The sequence below is a fragment of the Leuresthes tenuis genome, unplaced genomic scaffold (genome assembly GCF_036924035.1).
Source record: "Leuresthes tenuis unplaced genomic scaffold, fLeuTen1.0.hap1 SCAF_5, whole genome shotgun sequence".
In the NCBI taxonomy this organism is placed as follows: domain Eukaryota; kingdom Metazoa; phylum Chordata; class Actinopteri; order Atheriniformes; family Atherinopsidae; genus Leuresthes; species Leuresthes tenuis.
The window spans coordinates 34,523,127-34,546,886 of record NW_027325359.1 but is presented as its reverse complement, the minus strand read 5'-3'; the positions used below and the strand labels follow the sequence as shown (position 1 = coordinate 34,546,886).

The 23,760-nt window shown below is 42.5% G+C and overlaps 3 protein-coding genes and 3 non-coding genes across 7 annotated transcripts; 1 reads left to right on the top strand and 5 right to left on the bottom strand.

Annotated features, from left to right (window-relative positions):
• Positions 1 to 1,484: 1,484 nt before the first annotated feature.
• On the top strand, positions 1,485 to 5,093 carry LOC140306707 (niq CART3-like). Its single transcript, XM_072385301.1, has 3 exons — positions 1,485 to 1,681; positions 2,547 to 2,630; positions 4,927 to 5,093. The coding sequence occupies exons 1-3, from the start codon at positions 1,562 to 1,564 to the stop codon at positions 5,032 to 5,034; spliced, it is 312 nt and encodes a 103-aa protein (XP_072241402.1). The 5' UTR covers positions 1,485 to 1,561; the 3' UTR covers positions 5,035 to 5,093.
• Positions 5,094 to 6,399: 1,306 nt separating this feature from the next.
• Positions 6,400 to 11,656, bottom strand: LOC140307729 (small ribosomal subunit protein eS17). The gene is made up of 5 exons (XM_072386714.1): positions 11,596 to 11,656; positions 10,315 to 10,466; positions 9,958 to 10,063; positions 8,678 to 8,743; positions 6,400 to 6,526 (listed from the first exon to the last, which is right to left on the bottom strand). The coding sequence occupies exons 1-5, from the start codon at positions 11,596 to 11,598 to the stop codon at positions 6,449 to 6,451; spliced, it is 405 nt and encodes a 134-aa protein (XP_072242815.1). The 5' UTR covers positions 11,599 to 11,656; the 3' UTR covers positions 6,400 to 6,448.
• On the bottom strand, positions 6,587 to 6,716 carry LOC140307828 (small nucleolar RNA SNORA71). The gene has a single exon (XR_011915857.1). It is a non-coding gene; the product is annotated as a small nucleolar RNA SNORA71 (small nucleolar RNA).
• On the bottom strand, positions 8,907 to 9,034 carry LOC140307827 (small nucleolar RNA SNORA71). Its single transcript, XR_011915856.1, has one exon. It is a non-coding gene; the product is annotated as a small nucleolar RNA SNORA71 (small nucleolar RNA).
• LOC140307829 (small nucleolar RNA SNORA71) lies at positions 10,139 to 10,266 on the bottom strand. The gene has a single exon (XR_011915859.1). It is a non-coding gene; the product is annotated as a small nucleolar RNA SNORA71 (small nucleolar RNA).
• A 2,440-nt stretch (positions 11,657 to 14,096) lies between the features above and the next one.
• Positions 14,097 to 21,649, bottom strand: LOC140307730 (endophilin-A3-like). Of its 2 annotated transcripts, XM_072386716.1 has the most exons (10): positions 21,460 to 21,626; positions 20,597 to 20,665; positions 20,440 to 20,512; positions 18,962 to 19,105; positions 18,026 to 18,159; positions 17,681 to 17,839; positions 17,093 to 17,196; positions 16,841 to 16,959; positions 16,704 to 16,757; positions 14,097 to 15,864 (listed from the first exon to the last, which is right to left on the bottom strand). In XM_072386716.1, exons 1-10 carry the CDS (start codon positions 21,502 to 21,504, stop codon positions 15,653 to 15,655), a joined length of 1,113 nt encoding a protein of 370 aa, XP_072242817.1. In that variant the 5' UTR covers positions 21,505 to 21,626; the 3' UTR covers positions 14,097 to 15,652. The 2 variants fall into 2 exon arrangements, with proteins under 2 accessions (XP_072242817.1, XP_072242816.1); XM_072386715.1 differs by lacking the exon at positions 18,962 to 19,105 and having other exon boundaries at positions 21,460 to 21,649.
• Between the last annotated feature and the right edge of the window lie 2,111 nt (positions 21,650 to 23,760).

The following is a 23,760-nucleotide window of genomic DNA, read 5'->3' as shown; positions in this document are numbered from 1 at the left end:
CGGTTGTTTATGGGCCTTCATCCTGATTCTGTGAACAGACAGTTACAGATCAAACCCTGGCTGGGAGCAGGGTTCACATCGCCTCTCTGGAGCTTCATTTCCAGCCAGACTCACCCTGCGGGAGCTGCTGTAAAACTCTTCTTCTGTGGTCCAGCTGTGGCTTCCCATCAGCAGAATACTCTTCTTCTAACGGTAAATCCTCGCTGACAACAGGAGGATTTGATGTCGGCAGGCCGGATGTTTCCAGGCCCAGTCTGTGGTCGTAAATAAGAAGTCTGGCATCATCACGAAAAGCAGTCACTGGCGAGTTATCAGGGTCTGAAGAGAACTCTTTAAAGCCCAGCAGCGGCTCTGTGAGGCTGAAGATCACCGATCAGGTGTGTAAAAAAACCAGGTATGTTCCAGCAGGGTAAAAGAATATGATCTGAGATGCCTGCATTAAAAAAAGAGGCGAACTTTACATGCTGGGTGTGACTCCTCATGTCCTCTGAAAGGAGGAAAGCTGCAGCACAGCAGAGAGAGATGAACTGGTCCAAATCTGTTTTAAAGTAAGTTTTCTTTCACTTTCTTATTATATCTCATGTTTTATCACGTGCTGTCTGATCATATGTAAGACTACTGGATGGTAAAGACGGGACTTTATAGATATTTTGTGTTTTTTTTGGTTGTTTCTATAGTGATGGATCGGCTGGTTGGGGGGGGGGGGGGTGGGGTCAGGAACACGTACTCGGCTGTAAGCTTGGATCAGCAAACTGTATTTAGTTGTTAACTGTTAGATAAGCATCCCAGGAACAGTGAAATGAACCGATAAGCTCAGAAACACAGGATTCTGATCGATTTGTGGCTCCTGAAACCAAACGTCTGCAGCTTCCAGTGGGGGGGGGGGGGGGGGGGGGGGGGGGGGGGTGAACGTTTGTTTACAGCCTTAAAAAAGAGGATTTTCTTTGACTGTCGGGGTTTAAGTTGTGGACAGCAATGCTTCCACCCTTCCACAGAAGCATGGCAGCAAAGTGTCACTCTCTCGCTGATCCATGATCATCTGCTTGTTGTCGCTTCAGCAGCTGAGAACTATTTGTGTTGCAAACATGCTGAATTAATGCAAATAAAGTCAATTAAACTGGAAGCAGTACAGTTTCCATCAGCAGCCAGAAAAATAATCACTTCGCTTATTTAAGCGTTAAAAAATCACGTCCATGAGGGACTGACTGAGTAAACTGGGACATGATGGTTTATCTCTGAGTTGATGTTCTAAAGTGCTATAAAACAGTCATTTATTGATCAGATGCTGGCTGAATGATGAGGAAAAGGCTCCTCGTGTCACCTTCAAGTGTTTCAGGACACAAAAGCTGTGTTAATTACATTCATGAAGAAATGTTGAAGACTAAAACGCCTCTGAGCCACTCTAAGCCGTCATACTCGTGACGTCACGGACGGAGAGGTGGGGTGATGGAGCTCTTCACCCAAAGACCCGCGCGGCAGTTCGCGCAACACACAGGTGGAGGAAGGTGAAGGCAGATTCTGACAAGTTAAACTGCGGCTTGTTGTTGTTGTTCCTGTAAGCATGTGGGCGCGAGCTGTGCTGTGCGCGGCGCTGCTGTCCGCGCTGTGTCCGGCTGGGAGGACGGAAGCCGAGAGGGACGAGCGAGAAGTGCAGGACTACCGCTACAACTCCAACAGACTGGTGAGGAAAAGATTAATATTCACACTTTCATGACATCAAACTGACACATTTTATAAGAAACTGATTAAAGCTGCAAATCAGAAAATGTTCAGTTTGTTTGAAAATATTTTTAATATAAAATCCGTTTATCTTTTGTTCTGCTAAATGAACACCTTCATAATATATGTTCAATTTAATCAATTAACTGATTAATGTATGAATTTCGTGGAGCATTAAGAAGAATAACACACTAATAATAATCTTTATTAATTAATCTCGTTACATTTAACTTTTAATTCGGTGGGTAAATGAAAACGTACGAACCAGATAAAGAAGGTTCGTTTATTTGAACAAAAACTGTTTAAATGTTTGTTTTTTGTTAGTGTGAACATGTATTTTAATCCATCAAAAATGTATTTTAGTCTGATTTAATAGATTTACATTCATTTATCTGTCTAATTTATTTATTTGGGGGATTATGTGATGATTGAATGTTAGGATCCTCCATTTATGTCAAAGGAAAAAGGAAAAAAATGCCCCAATATGTAGAAAATAAACATTTATTACTTATAATCTAACTGAATTTTAGGTTTTAATTTTAACTAATCAGATAATTATAAAAACTGCACAAATCATTTTGTAAAAACAAATTTTTTATTTGTTGTTATATGATTTAATCATTTGTGGATATAGTTCTATTTGATTTATATATATATATATTTAAACATTTCTGGTCCATTTTCAGGTCACTAATTTGACCAAAAGTACCAATAAAAGTGTAAAAAGTCCCGTTAAATCGATCGGACCAAGCTTCCCTCGCATGTTTAACCGTCTGTGACCCGCGGAGTGCGCACGTGTCAGCCTCGTGTGCTCGTGTCGTTCACAGCTGGGAGCGCTGCATGAAGTTCTGGAGAAGCTGCAGACAAAGAGGATCAATCCCTGGGAGAAGAAGTACGGACAGGTTCCCTCTGTGAGTCCCCAACACTTCAGTCCCACGAGGAAGTACTCAGTACTTTTACTACAGTACAAGTACTTTTACTACAGTACAATTAGTTTTACCACTCAGTACAAGTACCACTCATAGTTTATACAACCCCAGAAAACTCAATGTGACGGTGAAGTTCAGCGTTTCCTCATCCTGGGAGGATTATTAATGAATTCTGTCTGACTTTAGGTTTCTGACATTTTATAACCAAAAAATACTTAAAAATAATACATTTTTCCTTAAAATCCAGAGCTGAGGCAGTTTGTACATTTAGTAAATGATCAATTATCTATCAGCCAAAGGAAGATTATGAATATTTGCAATAAACTTTAAAGAAATTAAGTGGTTTCAAAGCTAATAAACCAGTATTATTAATAAATAAGTATGGATTAAAAATCCAAAGAGAAACACTTTTCTTCTCTTTTCTTCTGGAGGATTGAAGTGTTTCAGCCTCACGAACAACAAGAAAAGCCTGAATCAGATCCTCAACCATCACAGAATCTGCTCCGTTTGGCTCTGATTACAAACTAAATGTGAACAAAATAAAATAAGAACCTGAGAGATGAGGAGAATCTGTAAGTTTAGTTCTGGATAAATATGTTTACGGCTGATTTAAGTTCAAATATAAAATAAGAGCAAAGAAACAGTTCATCAGCTGAGGTTAGAAAGCAGAATTATCTGCTGGTTGCAGGAAGGTTTTCACATGTATGAAATATTATAGAACTTTACAGAAGTCCTGATCAGCCTCATTTCTTCCTGTTTCCTTCCCAGCAGCCAGACTTTAAAACTGGTCCTGATCAACAGTTCTGCAGCTTTCTGAAGCTCTTTCACAGTGTTTCTTTGGACATTTTCTGCTTTTTCACTCATTTTCAGTCCAGTCCTTTTTATTTAAGCCACTTAACTCTGACCTATGAACCCTTCAGGCAGGAAAAAGGCTCCTAACTCAAGGGATGAACCAGTGTTGTGTCGACACAGAACAGACAACTTAGCAAAGAAGCCGTTTTAAACTGGATCTTTAGGCTCTTTGTCACAAAGACACATCATTTGTTCCCATTTCTTTAGCTGCATCTATGAAAAACAGCAAAGAAAACACAGTTTGACAGACAGAAAATAGGATTTCTGCAGCAACAAGGTGATTCCCAAAGAGCTATTAGCTGAAAACTTGGCATATCTCAGCATGGTGTGCAGTGTGTCCTTAAAACATTTGAGGAAACTGGACAAGTGGAGGACAAAAGAAGAAGTGTCAGGCCTAAAAAACTATCTCCAGCAGATGAACAGGATCTGAAAGTGATGTCCTTAAGAAAGAGGAAAAAATCCAGCTGTGACCTGACAGGACCTGAGAGATGCATCTGGACCTTCAGCTGATCCATCTACTGTTGGCCCAAGCCTCATCAGAAATGGTCTCCATGGAAGGGTGGCTGTCAAGAAGCCGTTCTTAAGGAAGGGAAACAGGGAGAAAAGGCTGAGCTGTGCCAAATGACACAAGAAGTGGACTGAAAATCAGTGGCAACAGGTCTTATGGAGGGATGAATCCTCCCCAGAGCCCGGACCTCAACATTATTGAAGCAGTGTGGGATCATCTGACAGAGAACGGAACAAAAGGCAGCCCACATCCAAAGAAGAGCTTTGGGATGTCCTTCAAGAAGCCTGGAGAACTATTCCTGAAGACTCCTTAAAGAAATGACAGAAAGCTTGTCTCAGAGGGTTCAGGCTGTGTTGGAGAATAAAGGAGCTCAGACCAGAGATTCACTTTAAAGCTGCTGAGAACTGATAAAAACTCTGTTTCTGCCTCAGATTCTGGGTTTATGTTAATGTTTCAGTGAATCTCTGCAGCTGGTTCCAGTTTTCATGGAAATAAGTAAAGAAATGAGGTCTGGATCAGGACTTTAAGACGTTCAAATCTAAAGTATCTCAGAGTACAGCTGAATATAAACTCTTTCCTTCCTCCACAGACGCTGGATTCAGAAAGTCTGAACTTCCTCCACATTAAAGTCATTATTTATTGGAAAAAAAGGTTTTCTTTTTGCAAAATTCACATGTATAAATATATTTAGAGCCTTAATTAAAGATAAAAGTGATTAACGATGAATCTGTCAGTGAGGAGAGTTGAACTGCAGAGAAATGAGGGTCAGCATCTGAGATTTAATCAGATAAAAACGCGTTTTTTACCACATCAGAGCCGCGGCTTCTCTCAGCCCTGACCTCTGTGCAGCTTCTTTCCGTCTCAGCCCTGCTCCTCTGACAGGTTGAAGCCGAGCTGATGCATGTGTTGTGTGTGCAGTGTGACCTCGGGGAGCACTGCGCCGTCAGGAAGGGATCTCGCATCGGGAAGATGTGCGACTGTCCCCGAGGAGCCTTCTGCAACTTCTTCCTGCTCAAGTGCTTATGAGCCAATCCAGAGTGTATTTTACAGATAATAATCTGGTAGAAGTCGTGTTCTGCATTAAATCTGTTTTGCTTTAAACTTCGACTGCGTTTTGGTGCTTTTTTTTCAGTCTCATTAGACGAACTTTACAGGTAAAACTTCACTTGATTAAAGGAAACCGGGACCTCAGGACACGGTTTAACTTTAAGGTGGAACAGAGGGGTCCATATTTGCCCCTGAACGCACCGTCTAATCAAAGATTAGAGGAACTTATGTCTGACTTTAGGTTTCTGACATTTTATAACCAACAAAATACTTAAAAATAATAAAATGTTTCCTTAAAATCCAGAGCTGAGGCGGTTTGTTCATTTAGTAAATGATCAGTTATCAATCAGCCAAAGTAAGATTATGAATATTTGCGAATAAACTTTGAATTAAGTGGTTTCAAAGCTAATAAATCTGAGGGGTTGACGGATGATTAAAGATTATTTAATCTTTTCTTCTGGAGGATTGAAGTGTTTCAGCCTCACGAACAACAAGAAAAGCCTGAATCAGATCCTCAACCATCACAGAATCTGCTCCGTTTGGCTCCGATTACAAACTAAATGTGAACAAAATAAAATAAGAACATGAGAGATGAGGAGAATCTGTACGTTTAGTTGTGGATAAATATGTTTACAGCTGATTTAAGTTCAAATATAATTAAATATTAATAGAATTAAAGAAAGTATAGATTAAAAATCCAAAGAGAAACACTTTTCTTCCCTTTTCTTCTGGAGGATTGAAGTGTTTCAGCCTCACGAACAACAAGAAAAGCCTGAATCAGATCCTCAACCATCACAGAATCTGCTCCGTTTGGCTCTGATTACAAACTAAATGTGAACAAAATAAAATAAGATCCTATGAGAGATGAGGAGAATCTGTACGTTTAGTTGTGGAGAAATATGTTTACGGCTGATTTAAGTTCAAATATAATTAAATATTAATAGAATTAAAGAAAGTATAGATTAAAAATCCAAAGAGAAACACTTTTCTTCTCTTTTCTTCTGGAGGATTGAAGTGTTTCAGCCTCACAAACAACAAGAAAAGCCTGAATCAGATCCTCAACCATCACAGAATCTGCTCCGTTTGGCTCTGATTACAAACTAAATGTGAACAAAATAAAATAAGAACACATGAGAGATGAGGAGAATCTGTAAGTTTAGTTGTGGATAAATATTTAGTGGAAGTAAAGCATGAAGCGTGTTCTGGCATCACCTTTGACCCCGGCAGCAGGTCCGAGTCGACTAAAAGAAGCACAGAAACATGTTGGTCAGCTGCTCTTAAACCCGGGCTTTTACCCTCGTGTTTCCACATGTGAACGGTCCACAGAGGAGTCCTGCACAGCGGTTTGTTTTTGTCCCAGAGGGTTTTTATTAGGAAGAAACTTTACAGACGCCTAGACTCCTCGGGGCTGCTTGAAGTTCATGCCGACGGTGGGCTGGGTGACCTGCAGGTTGGACAGACTGCCGAAGTCCTGCGGAGAGACAAACAAGCTGGCGTGAGAGGTGTTCTGCTGTGGTTCTGGGACAGAATCTGTCTGAGAGCACCAGGGTCTGACAGGAACCGACGGTCCTGCAAACACGGGAAAGGCTCGCAGTTTCATCTCCCTGCATTAATAAATGACCGCGGCGACGGGGACGCCGCCATCACCTTTCGATGCAGGATGGGAGCAGCGCCTCAAACACAGAACCCAGATAACCCAGTCCACATCACAGAAATGAGCCGGAACCCAAAGGCTAAATACATGCACATTCATTTCTAATGACACATTTACAGCCTTTTATTTAATCTAAAATCAGCAGAAAAAGTCTGAAACAGCCTCAAACGTTTCAGCCCAGCAGCTCCGGTTCTGCTGGCGGCTCACAGGTAAGATCCACCGTGTTTTTCTGTCACTTTATGGCTGCTGACGGAAGGTTTAACGGCTTCATGAATCCCCAGCGTTACATTTTCATGGCCTCACAGCTTATTACTGGCTGTAAAGAACATCGATGTGTACATTAAGATGTAAAACTAACGTTTAAAGTCATTTAAAACACCTTTATCTGACACTAAATGTGTTTTTATTTGCATCCATCTCACGAGATTTGAGTTTAAAGAGTTCATTTGAAAGATAAAATTACAAAGAAGCAAACTTTAGCTTTTAAATCTGATTCTCATTTGATAAACTGAATAAATGTGGTAAAACAGCAGCAAATTCACATTTTAAAGATTTATTTCTGTCAAATGGTCCTTTTTTAATTGATCTAATCAGGTTTTATAAATAAAAATGATTTAATATCAGAACGCTTCCATCTGAGAAACTAAATGTCACCATTTAAAGGCTTATTTTTCCTCCAGGAGCTCCTGAGACCACCTGCCGCCTCTAATGGGAATTCATTTATTTCAGGTTTCATCTAAAATCAACTTTAAAGGTATTTAATGCTCAGTCTGAACATCAAATCAATTAGAAATGAGTTCTGTCTGTCCCAGTAAATGTGTTCAGCAGAGTTCAGGGGAAGGGTCCGTCAGGGCGCCCCCCTCAGGCCATCAGTGGAACTACACCACCGGATGTGTTTATGCTCAATTTGAACCGTTTAGGCCCAAACATCCGTTTATTTGACCACATCCGCGTGTTCAGACCCGAGACGTGCTGCCACATTAAAGCAAAGCTCAGCCACGTGCCCGTTTACACCCTCCGTGCATGAAAAGGACGGGAGAAAGTGCACGGAAAGGTTATAATACGTGCACAGAATGAGGCATTCACAGCTGAGCCGGAGCGAAACGCCATTTCTACCCGTGTAAGTGCCTCCATTCCCCCCCGCTGGGTTACAACGTGCAGGACAAACCGAGGCGAGCGCGACCCTGATCCGTGCACGTGTCGATCTACATCGCTACTGAAACTGAAGCAGACAGGAAGTGATGTCATCATCGGGTGCTTCTAACCTGGTTAAATCTTTTCTGGGAACCAGCTGGACCCAGAAAAGGTTCTTCCCTTAAAACACAGACAGAAGCACGTTGAGTTATCCTTCTGACGGCTTTAATGAAGCTGCCACCACATTCCTGTCGTCTCACAGCCGTTAATGAACCGCTGATGCTTTGATGCGTCGGACCGCCGGTCACCAGCCTCTTCAAACGCATTGTTACCGTGCTTCTCTGAGGATGATCCACTCCCGGTCTTTGGGGGTTTCCAGCCTTGATCAAACACTCCTCATTAAAGCTCTCTCAGCGCTGAGAGGCTTCGGCACGTCTCACTTCGCTTTAATCGGCAGGTTTACTGGAACAACTCCTACAGCTGAGGTTTGTCCAATCAGAAACGCAGAAAGTTTATTTGCTGAAAAAAGGAAACGTGGCCGAGCGAGAAGCAGAACTTCCATGTGAACCATAAGCTGCTGAGTCAAAGCAGGAGATTTTCTACTGGAGAAGTCGAACCGATGGCTGGAAATGTGACGCAGGAGGGCGCCACGCGCAGAAATGGCGCCACAAAGTCGCCGTTACTTCATCAGAACAGGTTGAAACGAGCAGATGAAGTTCCTCCATATGTTGATGTCTGTGTCAAACGTGGCTTTAGGGCCTCTGCTGAATATTTAAAGCATGAAAACAACCAAAGACTAGCCCACTTTGTCGTGTCGTAAACGCTGAGACTTACCAGCAGCTTCAGCATCTCCTTGGTGTCAGGATCAACTTCAATCAGCTCCTGGTCCAGAGCAGACACCTGCACAGGTAAAAAGTCAGCAGTCAGACGGTCGTCACAACTTTCCATTCTTCTCCTCCTCCAGCAGCTAAAGTTAACCCCACCCTGAGCCGCGAGGCTGCTGCACGGCACACATTCAGCTTTAAAACAGCCTGAAAACGCAGTGTTTTTAGAGGAGCTTTAATGTCTGAGAGCACCAGGGTTCAAAAGGAACAGATTATCCTTCAAACACGGGAAAAAGCTCGCAGGTTGATCTTCCTGTACTATCAATGACCTGGCGACACACACGCCATGACCACTTTCGATACAGGAGAGGAAAGAGGAGACAAACACACAGCTGGTAAAATCAAGCCATTTCCTGATAAAACAGGAAGTGTTCAGCCAATCAGCATCGAGCTGAAGGACCGGACCGATATGACCCCGAACTGCAGCCCACTGAGGCCTGTCCCGTGTCCCGGGAACGGGTCAAAGGCGCCTGTCCCGTGTCCCGGGAACGGGTCAAAGGCGCCTGTCCCGTGTCCCCGGAACGGGTCAAAGGCGCCTGTCCCGTGTCCAGGGAACGGGTCAAACACGCCGATTAACTGGCTGTTAGTCTGAAGCAGAGAAAACCTCTCAGGACGTTTCTAAAAGCTAAAAGCTTCGAGCTTAGACTTAGAAAACTTTAATGTCCCCGAGAGGCAATTTGTTTTACAATCATTGACATATAATCTATAAACCAGACATTTACAGCATTATATGTCTAACACATAAACATACACATCAGTTAAATATAATACACTAAAATAGAGCATATTGCCCTTCCCTACCAAGCCTAATGTCATAAATAAATCCTGGAGCTGAGGAAGCTGCTCATCAGCCTGAAGGGTCCCACAGATCCACCGACTCAAAATGCTGAGCCTAACCAAACTAATTTCTCTTTATGGCGAGTAAAGATCAGATAAACGCGTTGAGAAGCTTCTCATTTAACCCTTTTATCTGTTTAACGGGGACTGGACTTTTTACATCTCAGAACAGAGCCGAGACACAAAGAAATGCTGCATTTAGGCTCTTTAAGTCACCAGATGTTATTTATAAAGAGAAAGCGTTGCAGTTCCTCTGTTGCTATAACAACCTACAGCCTCAACCATCACCAGGTAATTCAGCATCTGGCCCGACCTTAAAATGCGATCTATGAGCCACATCCCAGTCAGACGCAGCACCAGCATAAAAACCAGCCTGGCGATGCCTTCACTGACCTCTGGTACGTAGTTGTCCCTCCTCTCCCTCTCCTCCTCCTGCAGCTTGATGGAGATTCCTCTGACTGGACCCCTCTGGATCCTCTTCATCAGATGCGTCACATACCTGCAGAGCAGCAACAAATCCTGCATTTCCCTTTGTAACGAGGCCTTGCATTGGACACTTCCAGGTGAACATTTGTGTCTGAGAGCGTCTGGGGTCTGAGAGGAACCGAGCATCCTTCAAACACGGGAAAGACTCCCAGTTTCATCTTCCTGCAGTTTTAATGACCGGGCCACAGATGCCACGGCCACACTTTCGTCACAGGGCGCCACACAGGGCGCCACGCACACACCTGTCAGCACCGGTCGACTCACCCAGCGATCTTGTTGCGGAGCTTCTTGCTCGGGATGATGGCGATCTCCTCGCACACCCTCTTGTTGGTGTGGAAGTCGTTTCCCAGCCGGGTGTAGTATTTCTCAATGATGACCCTGGCGGCCTTCTTCACCGTCTTGGTCCTGACTCGTCCCTGCAGACAGGAAACAAAACGCACATCTCATCTGTGAAAGCTGCTCAGCCACGCCACGCCGAGGGGTTTCTACGCCAAGATACGCCACAAAGCATTGCATGCTGGGACAGGAGCGCCATCACCTGGTTTAGTCTCCTTTGGTCAGATCAAAGAAGAGATTCAGGCCTTAGAAACTAAATCATGTAGCCGAGGAACAAGATGAACGCAGATCCAAACAAGCTACGACCTGTTTAAAGGTTTGCTGTGGTGGATGCTGAAGGTCTGCATGCTTAAGACAGTCAAAGTTCTGCTTAAGACAGTCAAAGTTCTGCTTAAAACACGGAAAATGTTGATCTAAAACGTATAATCAGAGCACACTTCCGGGTTTTGATTTCATTTAATATTTTTACACCATTAAGGCCACTGAACCTATGACAATTTATCCATAAATAACCTTTTATAAGCTTCAATTTCAGACCGTTTTCATTAAGAATGGTCTTAACATCACAGTGGGATCGGCTGCGATCACAGATCAGACCAAAATAAATACTGTACGGATCAAATAAAAAGGAGGTGAGCATGTTAACACAGGTGGACACCTTCAGAGTTTACCACGATGCTCGTGAGCTTTCATCTAAGGTAACATCACTACATGCAGATAAGAGCATGTTAAAATAAATCGATTCCGCACGTTTCCTGCGGTGTGGCATCACCCACAGCCCCACAGTTACGATGCGCCCCGCGGCTGCTCTGCACGCCGACCGCCGCTGCAGCCTCTGGGTCGCACCGGCGCTTCTCCCGGAGTAGCTTCCACTGCTAGCTAACGGTGACCGTTTCTAAAAAAGGATTTTAACCACTTTATTACCGAATATCCAAACACAAAGGAAACACGTGTTATTCGGCCTCAGATCCGACTGCATCTCTAGAAGATTTTTCGGAATCCGCAGCTCATTCAGCGGAACGACGGCTCCGTTAGCAGCGGCTCTAAAACTGCCAATAATCCGCTCTGCTTGCCTTATCTGAGTAAATACAGCGACTGTCCAGTTATATTAACGAGCCGCTTTCAGTAAATGAGATCAGAGCGAGATATAAACCGTTAAAACGGGAGGATTAGGTTCGATAGTATAGAAAGACGTGAAAAATTACCCACCATGTTGGATCGGCCTGGTAGAAGAGGACGAGCAGACTTCCGGTGGAAGTTTAAACCCGAGGGCGGAAGTCTGGGGCAGGAACTGTCTGCAGCTACAGCGCCTCCTAACGGCCGGATGCCGCAACTACAACAACAAGAAACGTTCACAAACTAACTTTTTTTATGTTTAAGTGAATATATTAAAGCTTTTAATTAATATAATTTAAATTTAATTAATTAATGTTAAAAAACGAAGAAAAAAATCCAGATTTTATGCTTTAGAACTAGATGATGTGAGAAAGACTAACAGCATCTGTTCCTCTATGTGTGAAAGCGAGTTAAATACCAGGCCAGCGCTCATGTTTGAAAAAAAAAGGTTCCAAATATTATCTAAAATTCAAAATGGCTCTTGAGTTCTCCCTGAAATTTGATTTTGTAACAGTGATGTAACTGTTAAATAACTTTCAACACATTTTAAGCTCACATTTTTTTGCTTTGACTTTGTACATGCCTCTAAAAAGTCAAATATTTGAAATAATATTTACTAAAAGGAAAAATTAGGCATGAATTTTGAAGGTAGCTTAAAATAATAAAAGTCTTGTCTTATTTAAAATTGAATAATTATTCAGAATTAGTCAAAGATTTATTTATTTAGGTGGTACTGTTGGTTTCTTTGATTTTCTGAAATACATGAAGGCATCACAGAAATGTATATAATAGAGCATAAAGGGGCTTTTTTAAAAATCTTTTTCATGCCTGACTTGTCCTCGAAAGTGTCTGGAATGACCCTTTATTTTCTCATGTTGGAGCTCAGAACAGGAACAAATGTTTTTAGGTTCAGAACCTTTTTGTCTTGATTTGCTCTGGCAGAAACTGAACACTTCAAATTCAGGATCTTGAGCTGAATTTCCTAAAGCAGCCAGTTCCAAATACATTTATGGTGAATCTAAATCAGCACTAAAGTGGATCATTTTTGATTTATGAAGCTGTGTCAAACTACAACATTGAAGAAGTTCAAGAGAGGCAAAAATATTAAAATATTGAAGAGATTTGTCAAACTGTTATTAACTGCTGTCCCTTACAAATGCTGTGATTTAAATACCTGATTGAGAATCGAACAAAATACACGAAACAGGAGAGTATTTATTATCAAAGAAATTATTGCCGAAATACATTCTGTTTGTACAACAAATGTCTGTGTTATGATCACAGGCTACAGTGGTTTCCTAAAGGGCTGCAAAATGAACTTTCAGACACTGAACGTCACCACGAACATCATCACACGTCTGTGAGTTTATTTCTAACAGCATTAAGCTCAAAAGGATGTTTTTCACTGGAAAGGTTGACAGAATGTGACTTTGAGGAAGAGACACGTAGAAGGAGGCTTGAAGTGATGATACTCAGACTGATCTGACTTTTCCCTGAATGAGAAGAGTTTCTTCTCCTCTGCTTCAGTGCTTTTGTCTCTTTGACATGAGCTGAAACATGAACACATCCCCTAAAAAACACACACAGACACATAATAATCTGCTATGTCATCAGATTCATCTGATTAATCCCAACAAATGAACCCACAACAATACAGTTTATTGTATACAGGACTTTATACTGTGACATTATCAGCTACTGTAGCTAGTACTGTAACTAGTTTTCTATTAAAGGAACAGTGCGTTTAGCAAACATTTAGCAAATAAAGGCTTATTGCATGTGTTCTACCTTAACTTACCCAATTCCAAAAAGTTGGGACACTGTGCAAAATATAAATTAAAAACAGAATGCAATGATTTGAGGATCTCATGAAACAATATTTCATTCACAATATAACATAGAAAAGATACCAAATGTTGAAAAAAAGAAAGCAAAAACGTCTCAAAAAAGTTGAAACAGGTGAAACAAAGGCCTTTACAAGTAAGTGGCGCTAAGAAGAAACAGCTGGAGGAACATGTGTGACTGATTAGGTTAACTGGGAACAGGTCAGTGACATGATTGGGTATAAAGAGAGAACCTTAGAGGCGCAGAGTCTCTCAGAAACAAAGAAGGACGGAGGATAGGCAATCTGCGAAAAAGTGTGTCTATGATTCAGAAGCAATTTCAGAATAATTTCTCTCAACATACAGTTGGAAAGATTTTTAATATTCCATCCTATAAATAACACAATGCCATCAAAAGACTGAGAATCTGGAGACATCTCTGTGAACAGGGACAGCTGAACATCAGTCCTGGATGTCTGTGACCTTCAGGCCCTCAGGCAGCTCTGCAGCCATATGAAGAAGAACCTCTGCTGCCTTCTCTGGACCAAAGCTCATTTAAAATGGACCGAGGCAAAGTCCCGCTTTTAAACCCAATCCTGACACCCTCACCTGTCAGCAGGTAATCTGCTGATTGGAGAATCTTCCAGAAGCTGTTGCTGTAGATTCTATAAACTTTCTGTCTTTCTTTGGCTCCAGAACAACTTTTACTGACTGTTGCTGCATCAGATTCTACTTTTGGTTCAGTTTTCTAAATACAAAGAAGTCTATCAGTGCGGATTTTGAACTTGTGTCTGTTAAATAAAGTTTCAAACTAAATCATTTTTTCCAAATTTGCTGGGTTTTTTTGCTGCAAACACATTTTGTATCAGTATAATGTTTCAGGAGCTGCTGCTATTTCCTATTTGCTCTGATGCAAATATAAACTGCATCACAAAACCCTGCTAGAAGTTACATTTATGCCTGTTTTTGCTGTTTTTTTAGTTATAAGACAAATATCTGCTCAGAGACCGTAAAATGCTTTGGAGCAGCAGGTCCTAAACACATTTAACTCGCAGCAACACTTCAGGAGATTGTTTTTGAAAGTCTGTTGGACAGTTGCAGAGCTGCAGGCTGCAGGATGTCTTCTCCCGTCTCTTCCTCTGATTGTTGTTTGTCTGGTTGTCCTGACGTTTTCTGCTCAGCAACAACTTCCAGCTCATGCCTGGTCTGTGTCTGCCACAGTGTCTCCTGCTGTTGGAGCTCTTTGCAACTATTATCAGCTGAAATTTGAACTATTTTCCTGTTGCTTAGTTGTTTCCTGGCAGAATGTGCATGACTGCATGGTTTCAATCATCTCAGCTCCTGTCAGAGTTTGTTTTTGCTTTTATTAGCTGAGAAACTGATGAAGTTTTGCAGGTGAACAGTTGGTTTAATTAGTTTGTTTCTGCCCAGTGAAGAGAAGCTGTCTGATTTCTGAATAACTCATTTATCTCAGACCTGCAGCTCCAAATTAAAACATTTTACCAGCAGCACGGTCACCTGATCTTGGGACTAACCTGCAGCCTCTTCCCACATTAGTTATCTGCATGTGTCACATGCATAGAGACTTCACCTGCATTTCCAAATCAATGTGCTTGTTCATTTTCTATTGCTGGTTCCCTGGACTCTGGTCTGATTCCGCAGGAGACTTAACTGTATTTCTATCATGCTCTCATGAGAGGACAAAGGCAGTCGCTCTTTGTGCTCATTCGGGCTCTTAAACAACTAACAAACACCAGGAACCAGCAGCAACAAAAGGTGCTGCGTGTCCTCATGTCTGGGTGTTTGCTTATGATTATACCAGCAACACTTGTATCGTCATAACCTCTGAAGGTTGTGAGTAGTTCAGGACACGGTTAGTGATTAGTTCAAGTGGTATCTGTCTGCTCAAATGTGAGGAGAATCATCAGGGTGCCTTTTTTAGTCACTGTGGAAGAGCCCTTTCAATCGATACCCAAACAGCTGAGTGTAGGTCAAAACAGATGCCGCTAAACCACATCTGGATGCGAGAAACATGCCTCTGATCCAGTTTACAATCTGTGGACAAAACCCTGAGTTATTTGGGACCTCGCAATCTGATGGAGAAGCATGACGACCAGTGCTGTCCGGTTTAACACCAAACAGGCTTATAATGCAGCGATTTTTTCTATTTTCTTTGAAAAAGAAAGATAAAGGAAGATTTTCCTGAAGGCACCCTCTGCAACAGAAGCTATGGCCTTCATTCCCTTTGTAACAGACTGATTCGCTCGTGATAAAGTGCAAAAAAGAAGCTACAAATTTGCATAATATAGGAAGTCAGAGCTCATCTGTCACGGTAACGGCAGAGGCACCAACACGTCCACGTAGCTGACGGGAAGGAGCCCCGAGCGGCCTCCGACCGTTCCCTCGTACCAGTTGGCGTCCACCTGACCAGTGAGGACAATGATGTCACCCTCGCTGAAGCCCAGCTCGCCCTCGTGGTTCGGCAGGAAGGAATACATCGCCCGACAGCAGGGCTGATCTAGAACCAGCTGACTGTCAGCTGGGTCGGAGACACAAATTCAGAGAGAAAAACATGGATTTTACAGGATGAACACATTTTAAAGAGTTTCTTCATCCTTTTTATCTCTTCTTCTGTAGAAACTTCACCTGGGATGATTATTCCAGAATAATCTTTCACCAGAGGACATTAAATAACTTAGATGAAATAGATTGCTGTTTTAAATCATTTAGCACCACGTGATGGGAGACTTTGACCAATCACAGAAGGAACTTAGCAGTGATCATTTTCACTGAGGGTGCTGCACTCATGGCTGCAGGAGTGGGCACAGTTCACTTTTCCTTTACAGAAACACACTTTTACTAACTATAATGTCTCACACGGAGCAGCTGACACTGACAGCAACAATTCATGGACAAAAAAGAAAAGACTGATTGATTTCACTGTCTGACAGACAGTCTAATTACCTGAGAAAGCTGCGTTTGAGGGCAGATCGACATCAGAATATCAGACATCTTTCTCAGTTTGAGGATGCTTCCAGTGATTCAAAAGGAAGCTACTGGGACCTCAGATTTTTTTACCCCAAACATCTGAAGTATTCCCCGTCGTCGATGCTGGAAATGTTGAGCTTCAACACCCATGATTTCTTTGACAAATACACATCAACATGTACAAAAATTAACCTTAACTCCCTCCTCATACTGCTGAAATGTGCTCACACAGTGCCTGATGACGACCTTCTCTCTGATCTTTCATATAAATCATGAAAACTTTGGAACTTCTAAACCGTGATGACCTGAAATGGACTTTGATTGATTGGGAAGAGTAAAAAAAACCCGTTAAAGTCCACATCTGAGAATGAAAACATCTGTTTTTCTTACTGTAAGTAGAGATAGGACTACCGGGTCGGGAGCGTAATGCTGTGAGCTGCTCTCCTGCAAACAGACGGTAGAAAAAACGGCTTTAATATCCTTCAAATGAACCAGTAACAGATTTAAAAGGAGCTCCAGTGAATGACCTGAAGTCAGCGTGACTGACGGCTGATGGTAAAACCCAACGCTGCTGCTGCGGTCGGCTCTGACTCCGATCTTTTTGGATCTGAACCGTCGCTCCAGTTTGTTACTGGCAGCGGTCAACCTGATGAACAGAACATTTAGAGGAAACTTAAAGGACATAAAAACAGACTTATTTAGAAGAAAAGCACCTGTTAAATAAATGACTAAACAGCGTCATAATTCTGAGGTCTCTACTGGTGTCAGAGATGATCAACCTGGCCTGCAGGTTGCCATGGAGACCAAGCAGGATGCGATGGGCGTTGCGGTGAAAGTCGAGCAGCGCAGCAACCAAAGCCGCCAGGAAACTGATCTGATCCACCTGCAGCAGGAAACATCAGAGTGGATCTGTCGGACAGACAGTGACTGACAACCATTTCACTTTCCATGTTAATCCCTGCAGCGTCATTTACACTCAGGTCAGTTTTAAATGTAGGTCATGAAAACGGAGAAGCTGTCCACGAACACAAAAGGTCACAAGTTATAAACGGGCTGCACAAAGAGAACAGTTTAGAAATTTAAGTTGATGCAGAACTTCACCTTTTGGCTTTGTAACTTGTGTCCTGCACGAACCCAGGTGATGTCGGATGTTTACAGCTTTGACTCCACATGAAACAAGCTGCTAAGCAACAGCAGCAGATCTGTTTCATACCAAAGCAGCTCCCAGAAACACGGACAGTGGCCGTAGACAGCGTGTTGTGACATTTTTAACCCATGAAATGCTGATTTTCCAGCTGAGTGTGTAAAGAAATGTGCTTCACTGCTGAATAAGGAGTGTGGGAATCACTTTTCTGTTTTAAACTCACGTCATTCAGCAGCAGGACAAACATGCTCCTCTCTGCCAGCTCTTTGGACGTCATAAACTTGTCCCAGGTGTGCCGCATCTCCTCTGCTGGGACTTTCCCGCTTCGTCTCCTCTTATAGTCAAAATCCAGCCGACGACCGTTCACTTTCTTTAGCTGGTACTAAGGAGATTGTTACGAACAATTTGAACAGTCAGAGGATCAGAAATGTCTTCACAGCTGATAACAAAGAGGACGTGAATGTTTAAACAGAACAAATAAGAACCTCGTGGTGATGCAAGATCAGAGTGAAGATAAACATCTGCACATAATTCATGTGAAATGGATATTTCATGAATGCTGACCCACCTTTATCTCCTTCAGCTCTGTGTTATGGAGGTCCTGCAGCGGGTCGATGAAGGTGCGTTTGACGTTGACGTCCAGAGCCTCCCTGGCCTGACCAACCTGCTGCAGAGCTCCGCCCACAGCAGCCAGAGCGCCACCTGGACCGAGGGGGAAAAAGAGGACAAATGAGTCTACATAAAGTTCTACAAACTGTTCAAATAAAGCAGAAATAACCGTTTCACATTCTTCATAAAAGACAAAGAGGCTCCTCATTGTACTAAAGACAGATTAGTTCCACTATTTTTGGCCTCCACAAGGACAGAAAACAAAGTTTCACACATTATAACAAGCTAGAACTTCTCAGAACTCTTCAGAAACAAATAAAACCAACACAGATTATCTGTTTTCAAAGACCTGTATGGTTCAATATGCCAACTGTAAACCTTATTATTGTCATTTATACCCAGAGACCACATTATACTTAAAGTTAAATCTCTCCAGGCCTAAAAAAAGGCATTCTTACATCCCGTAACATCTCCAGAGAACCCTGAAATTAGGAAGATTTCCTCTAAGCAAGGAGAGACCAAGTGAGCAGATCTTTCATTTAAACAGAACAGATTGATGGCAAACTTCTCCCCAACAGGTACAATGAGCTGCAGATGCAGTTCATTGTTGGACAGCAGGCCTTTGAGATGGTTGCCATCTCCAACTTGACCACCAGATGTCAGTGATTGTTACACACAGTTGATTTAAAAGTGATTTTCAGACAGCTTCATGGTGGTTGGACAGCAGAGATAATCACGCTGAAACATTACATCTGTTTCATTTTCATAGTTTCCGATCCGACTGAGATTCCTGCAGATTCCATTAGTCTGTTTTATACGATCCCTAAATAACGAGACTGATCTGTTACAGTTAAAAACGACACGACTCTTACGACTTTTTCTTCCTACGTCGTACCAAATTCAGAGGCAGCTCCGAGCTCCTGGCTGTAAAGCAACATGCAGTCTCCCAGCATGCCCTCTGTCTGCGGGTACCCCGTCGCCCTCGCCTGTCCTCGTATCCTGGACATGGTGTTGAGCATGCTGAGTTTAGCTCTGTGCGCTGCAGAGAAAAACATGTTCAGTCCACATGAGCAAATCACTTAGATGTGGAAATGCTTCTGTGATGGTTTAGATTTAATCTTTTCTTAATTTCCACATTTTCAAGATAGAAATCAGCAACAAATTAATAGAAAAGCTAAATTCTTAACCCTTAGCCCTAAAACTCTGTTTTTGATTCCTGCAGACAGGTTGCTCTTTCATTCTTTGGATCACCTCACCTCTGCAAAACGGGAAAATTGAGCAAAACCATCATGATCCATGAAGAAAAAGTGGAAAAACGGCAGGCAAACAGGCAGGAGGCATGATGACTTATTGAGTTTTTCATGCAGAGCCTGAAGATCACAAACATCCAGGACTGAGAGATGTTTCCAGATTCTTCAGAAGCCTAACCGGAGGTTCACACCAAAAGCGGCCAGCTGCCATTAATTTTCAATGAAAGCTAGCGCCGATGAGCGGCCGGCGTTGTGAGCTTCAAAGGTTGAGAGAGGCTCAACTTTATGCAAATGAGCAGCGACGCAACACAGCCGATCTGGATTCCGAAGGCGGAAAAAAGGCGGAAAAGGGCAGAGCGAGAGTAAAAACCATGGAGGAGAAAGTTATTATTGCAGGAACTGATGAATAGATGGATTATTAAATATCTGAAAGCCCCGCCCCTTTGGCCGCTTCCGGCAGCAGAAGCAGCGACTCTTTTGGTGTGAGCCCCCTGTTAGGAGCATTTTTCTGCCCATCTTTACTCTCTAAGGTGCTCTTTTTATACCCGATCACATGTTTCCAATAAACCTAATTAGTTTCAACATGCTCCTCCGGCTGTTTCTTTTTCGATCCACAAACTTTTCCAGCCTTTTGTTGCTCCAGTCACAAAATTTGAGTCTTTTATGCCGTCATCAAATTCAAGATAAAATTTTTTATGAAATAGTAAAATATCTTGTTTGCAGGACTAAATACTGTGGGAGGGGGGGAAGGAGTTCAGGAACAGGCAGAAAACAGAGGGAAGAAGACCAACTGATCAAAGTAAACTTAATAAAGACAAAAACATGAGAGAAAACTCAGAGACAAACTGAAGAATCCTGATAACCAATAACTCAAGTAGGCAAACAAACTGAGCTCAAAGAGGAATCTATTGACAAAGAGACTGATCTACACTATAGAAGCACAAACAGCTAAATCCTAAAAACAACAAATGACTAAAGAACAGACAAGAAAACTAAACCGAAGTCCAAAAAAATCCACAAACCCCACAAACAAAAACAGCTGTGGTGCAAGTAAGCAAAGGAAGCTAAACTAACTGTGGAGAAAACCTACAGCTGATAGCAACAAGCCCTCGCTCTGCGGTACCTGGGTTCGGCTGGAGGAACTCTGTGGTTTTGGACACCAGCTCAGCCAGGAGAGCATAGATCACTGCGACACTCTGGCAGACGATCAGAGAAAGAAAGCAGCTTAAGCTCTTATTTCATGAAGGCTTCAGGCGCTCGTGTTGTGTTGGAACCTTTACCTTTTCCATCTTTAGGAAGTCTTCGTCCAGCTTGGTCCCCTCGGCTCCCATCAGCCTCTCATTCAGCAGCTGCAGCAGCAGAGACACAAGGCAAGTCACCAAAAAGTCTTATTTCTGCACGATAAAACCAGAGTCAGCATAAACAGCCAGATGTGGTGAAAAGAAACCTGCAGATGTGGGCCGTGGCTGGGCCTAAAATTCTTTCTATGTGGGGACGTTAGATGAAAGGCATCCAGGTGGAAAGGAGCCGAGAACAGGTAAAGACTCCTCAGAGCACTAAAAAATCTGAATCTGAGAGGTCGTCTGAGGAAAAACTATTTAAATATGAAGAAGAAGAAGAAGGAGATGAACCAAACAACTCAAAATTGTACTTAAGTGAACAAAGAGTGACGTTGTATTCTACTAATGGGATGGATTACTGCTCCTCTTATTGTAATGGAGTAGCTATTATTATTATTATTATTATTATTATCTTTATTCAAGCTCTGTAGCCTTTATTTTTGCTGAAGTGAAAGTAATACCTTTGGCTGCAGAGCAAATGTAGTTGCATCGACACATCAGTACAACACCAGGTTGAGACTGTAACCAGAACTAAATCTTTACCCCCAGAAAAATACAAATATATGCAAAGGATGAATCTCTCAGTCCAGATCAGAGACTTTTCAGATGAAACATCCGAAATCATGAAATCCGTCCGGATCAGATGGAGTGATGGTGAGCAGCAGCAGGCCTTGTGTCGCAGTAAAGCCTCAGAGGACGCGCTGATAACAACGGTCATCCTGTCATTCACCCAGATATTAGACCGATCCCCGCAGAAATCAGGCTAAACATCAGGCTGGTTCGGCACGGCTCGGCCCGCTTACCTGGCTGGCTTTGTGGAGCTGCTTCTTCATCCCGGAGACGGACATCTTTAACGCCTCTAGCGGCGGGATTAGCGGAGCTGCCGCCGGCTGCAGACAGTCTGCATCCCGTCTGAGACGCTCCTTCCCAGCAGGGAGTCCGTCTGCACCAGGACCAGAACCAGAACCAGGACCAGGACCAGAACCAGCTCCAAGTTTTGTTTTCTCTTATGATGAAGTCATCTTTTAAATACGGTTATTGTGACCTGCAGCAAACATTTTATTATTATTACTGTTGTTTTTTAGTTTTATCTCAGGTTTATCAGTCCGTCATCATGGCATCAACCAGATTAAATTACATATTTTTTTATTCATTTAAATATACTGGAATATATAGTGATATATAGATAGCACTGTCGTTATTAATGATATGGCCTCATAAAACTGTAAATCTGACCGTTTTAAGGGTTTCCTTCTCAGTTTTAGGTTTTTTATTAAATGTGGTTTTATCAGAAAAATATAGTTTTATTTAACGTGCTGGGAGGTCATTATTTTTTATTTTTGCAGTCATGTTTTGATTATTTCATTAATGGTTTGATATTAAATCCGATGCCCTCAAGATCTTCCAGCCAAGTGAGGTTTGTGACGTTTTGGACTTCATTTCCCATCAGGCGTAGCGGCGGAAACGCCTTCCCAACATGGAGCAGCATCAGTAAGAGTGAGGGTAAGATTTCTGTCGGGGAAAATGACTTTTGGCACAAAACTTTTGCCGTCAAACCATGTTTTTTATTCATCAAATCCAGAGTTGGTCTGACCAAAGGTGAAGTGAGAGGCTGAGTGAAGACATTTTATGTCATGTTAATGTTAAAGTCCAAAGGGCCTGCACTGAAACCAGGTGAGAAATGGTGTTTCCCATGAATGGATCATTCTAACTCTAGCATTCCTCCCCAATCAAACATTTTATAAAAAAGACTGAAACCTACTCGAATGTTTAGTTTAAACATCCTTCTTCCCTTTCTCATGTGTTGCTATGCTACATGCTAATGAATACATCACCAACAGGAATGTGTGGAAAGTTATGCTGAAGAAAACTGGAATCTTAATTCTACTTGAAACTGCTTTTTATAGCTGTTATTACTTACCTGGGCTTGAAAAGACAGTCCAAACAAAGTGTGATATGATTAATCAGTATTACTTACAGCAGAGATGCAGATCAGATGTTGTTCAAACAGAGGAATCAAAGGATTCAGTCACTTCGTGGCTGTTAATCGGGGTTCCTGTCGGGTTATGGGAGGCTCTCTATCCGTGGCATGGGCCAGATAAGGAGGACAGTTCGATGATGAGCCCTCAGCCCTCCACTGTATTCTGGAGCTGCCTCCATGCTCAGCCAGGAGAATCTGGCTGTGACACCAGAGGCTTCAGGGGCGGATTATCGGCTGGATGAGTGTCCTTTTAAAAAGCTGAGCCAGAGATAGCTCCACCTAACAGCCCCTGATTGAAGGAACCTTAAAGTTCTGTGTTTTTTAAGTTAATATTTGAAATATTTATGTTTCCATCACAACTCTTCTCGGGAAAAAAGCCTAAACTTTATATGATGATGGTAAGCGATGCCAATAGAATTACTCACTTAAATTCACTTAAATGCAACTTACTGTCATTTTACAGAGGATTAAGCTTATTATAATAAAAGGATTGCTGATTGTTCTGCGTTTAACTGAAACACACACACAGCTCCTTCCTTTAGCCACTAGATGGCGCTAAAATCATGTGAACTTTACGGCTTCAGCGTGACAAAAACAAACGAAACGCGACTCATTTCCAAATGTGGAGACAAGATTAGAGACTCTGAATGGAACAGATGGCGCATGAGCTCTGTTATAATTCAGATACAAGTGTGGGTTGGAAAGCAAATGTAATGCTGGTGCAGAGGAGGACAACAATGTGACACCGCGCCGGAGAAATGTGTGACGCGCAGCATCAGGTTTCTGCTGCTGGAAACACGCACTCTGTGTTTCTGTCGCGGACAAGTCACCGAGCAGGAATGATGGAGCTCCACCAGAGGACTGGCTCATAGGTAGAAAACATGTGGCTGCAACACAAAGCCTGCATGTGTGCAAATGAGTGCATTTTAAATGAGAGACGGAAAGGTGTCAGCCGCTAGATGGCGCCATTATTCTGTTGGTGGGTAACTAAGTGAAACAAAGAGCAACAGGGATGAGATCATCTTGCAGACTGATGCAGCTTCACAGAGAAACAACACTTGAAACATTAAACCTTGAGACAAAACCAGAACAGCATCAAATCAAGGTAAATCCGTCGGAGGGG

Bases quoted from the DNA above. Each gene is read 5' to 3' on its own strand.
- LOC140306707 (XM_072385301.1), top strand. From the start codon at position 1,562: ATGTGGGCGCGAGCTGTGCTGTGCGCGGCGCTGCTGTCCGCGCTGTGT. The intron at 1,682-2,546 runs GTGAGGAAAAGA...TGTCGTTCACAG, and splicing joins GCTACAACTCCAACAGACTG to CTGGGAGCGCTGCATGAAGT. The intron at 2,631-4,926 runs GTGAGTCCCCAA...TTGTGTGTGCAG, and splicing joins AGTACGGACAGGTTCCCTCT to TGTGACCTCGGGGAGCACTG.
- LOC140307729 (XM_072386714.1), bottom strand. The intron at 10,064-10,314 runs GTGAGTCGACCG...GCTGCTCTGCAG, and splicing joins CTCCGCAACAAGATCGCTGG to GTATGTGACGCATCTGATGA. The intron at 6,527-8,677 runs GTAAGTCTCAGC...GTCTCTCCGCAG, and splicing joins AGGAGATGCTGAAGCTGCTG to GACTTCGGCAGTCTGTCCAA.
- LOC140307730 (XM_072386716.1), bottom strand. From the start codon at position 21,504: ATGTCCGTCTCCGGGATGAAGAAGCAGCTCCACAAAGCCAGCCAG. The intron at 17,840-18,025 runs GTGGGTCAGCAT...CAATCTCCTTAG, and splicing joins CAGAGCTGAAGGAGATAAAG to TACCAGCTAAAGAAAGTGAA. The intron at 16,960-17,092 runs GTTGATCATCTC...TCTGTTCATCAG, and splicing joins CATGGCAACCTGCAGGCCAG to GTTGACCGCTGCCAGTAACA.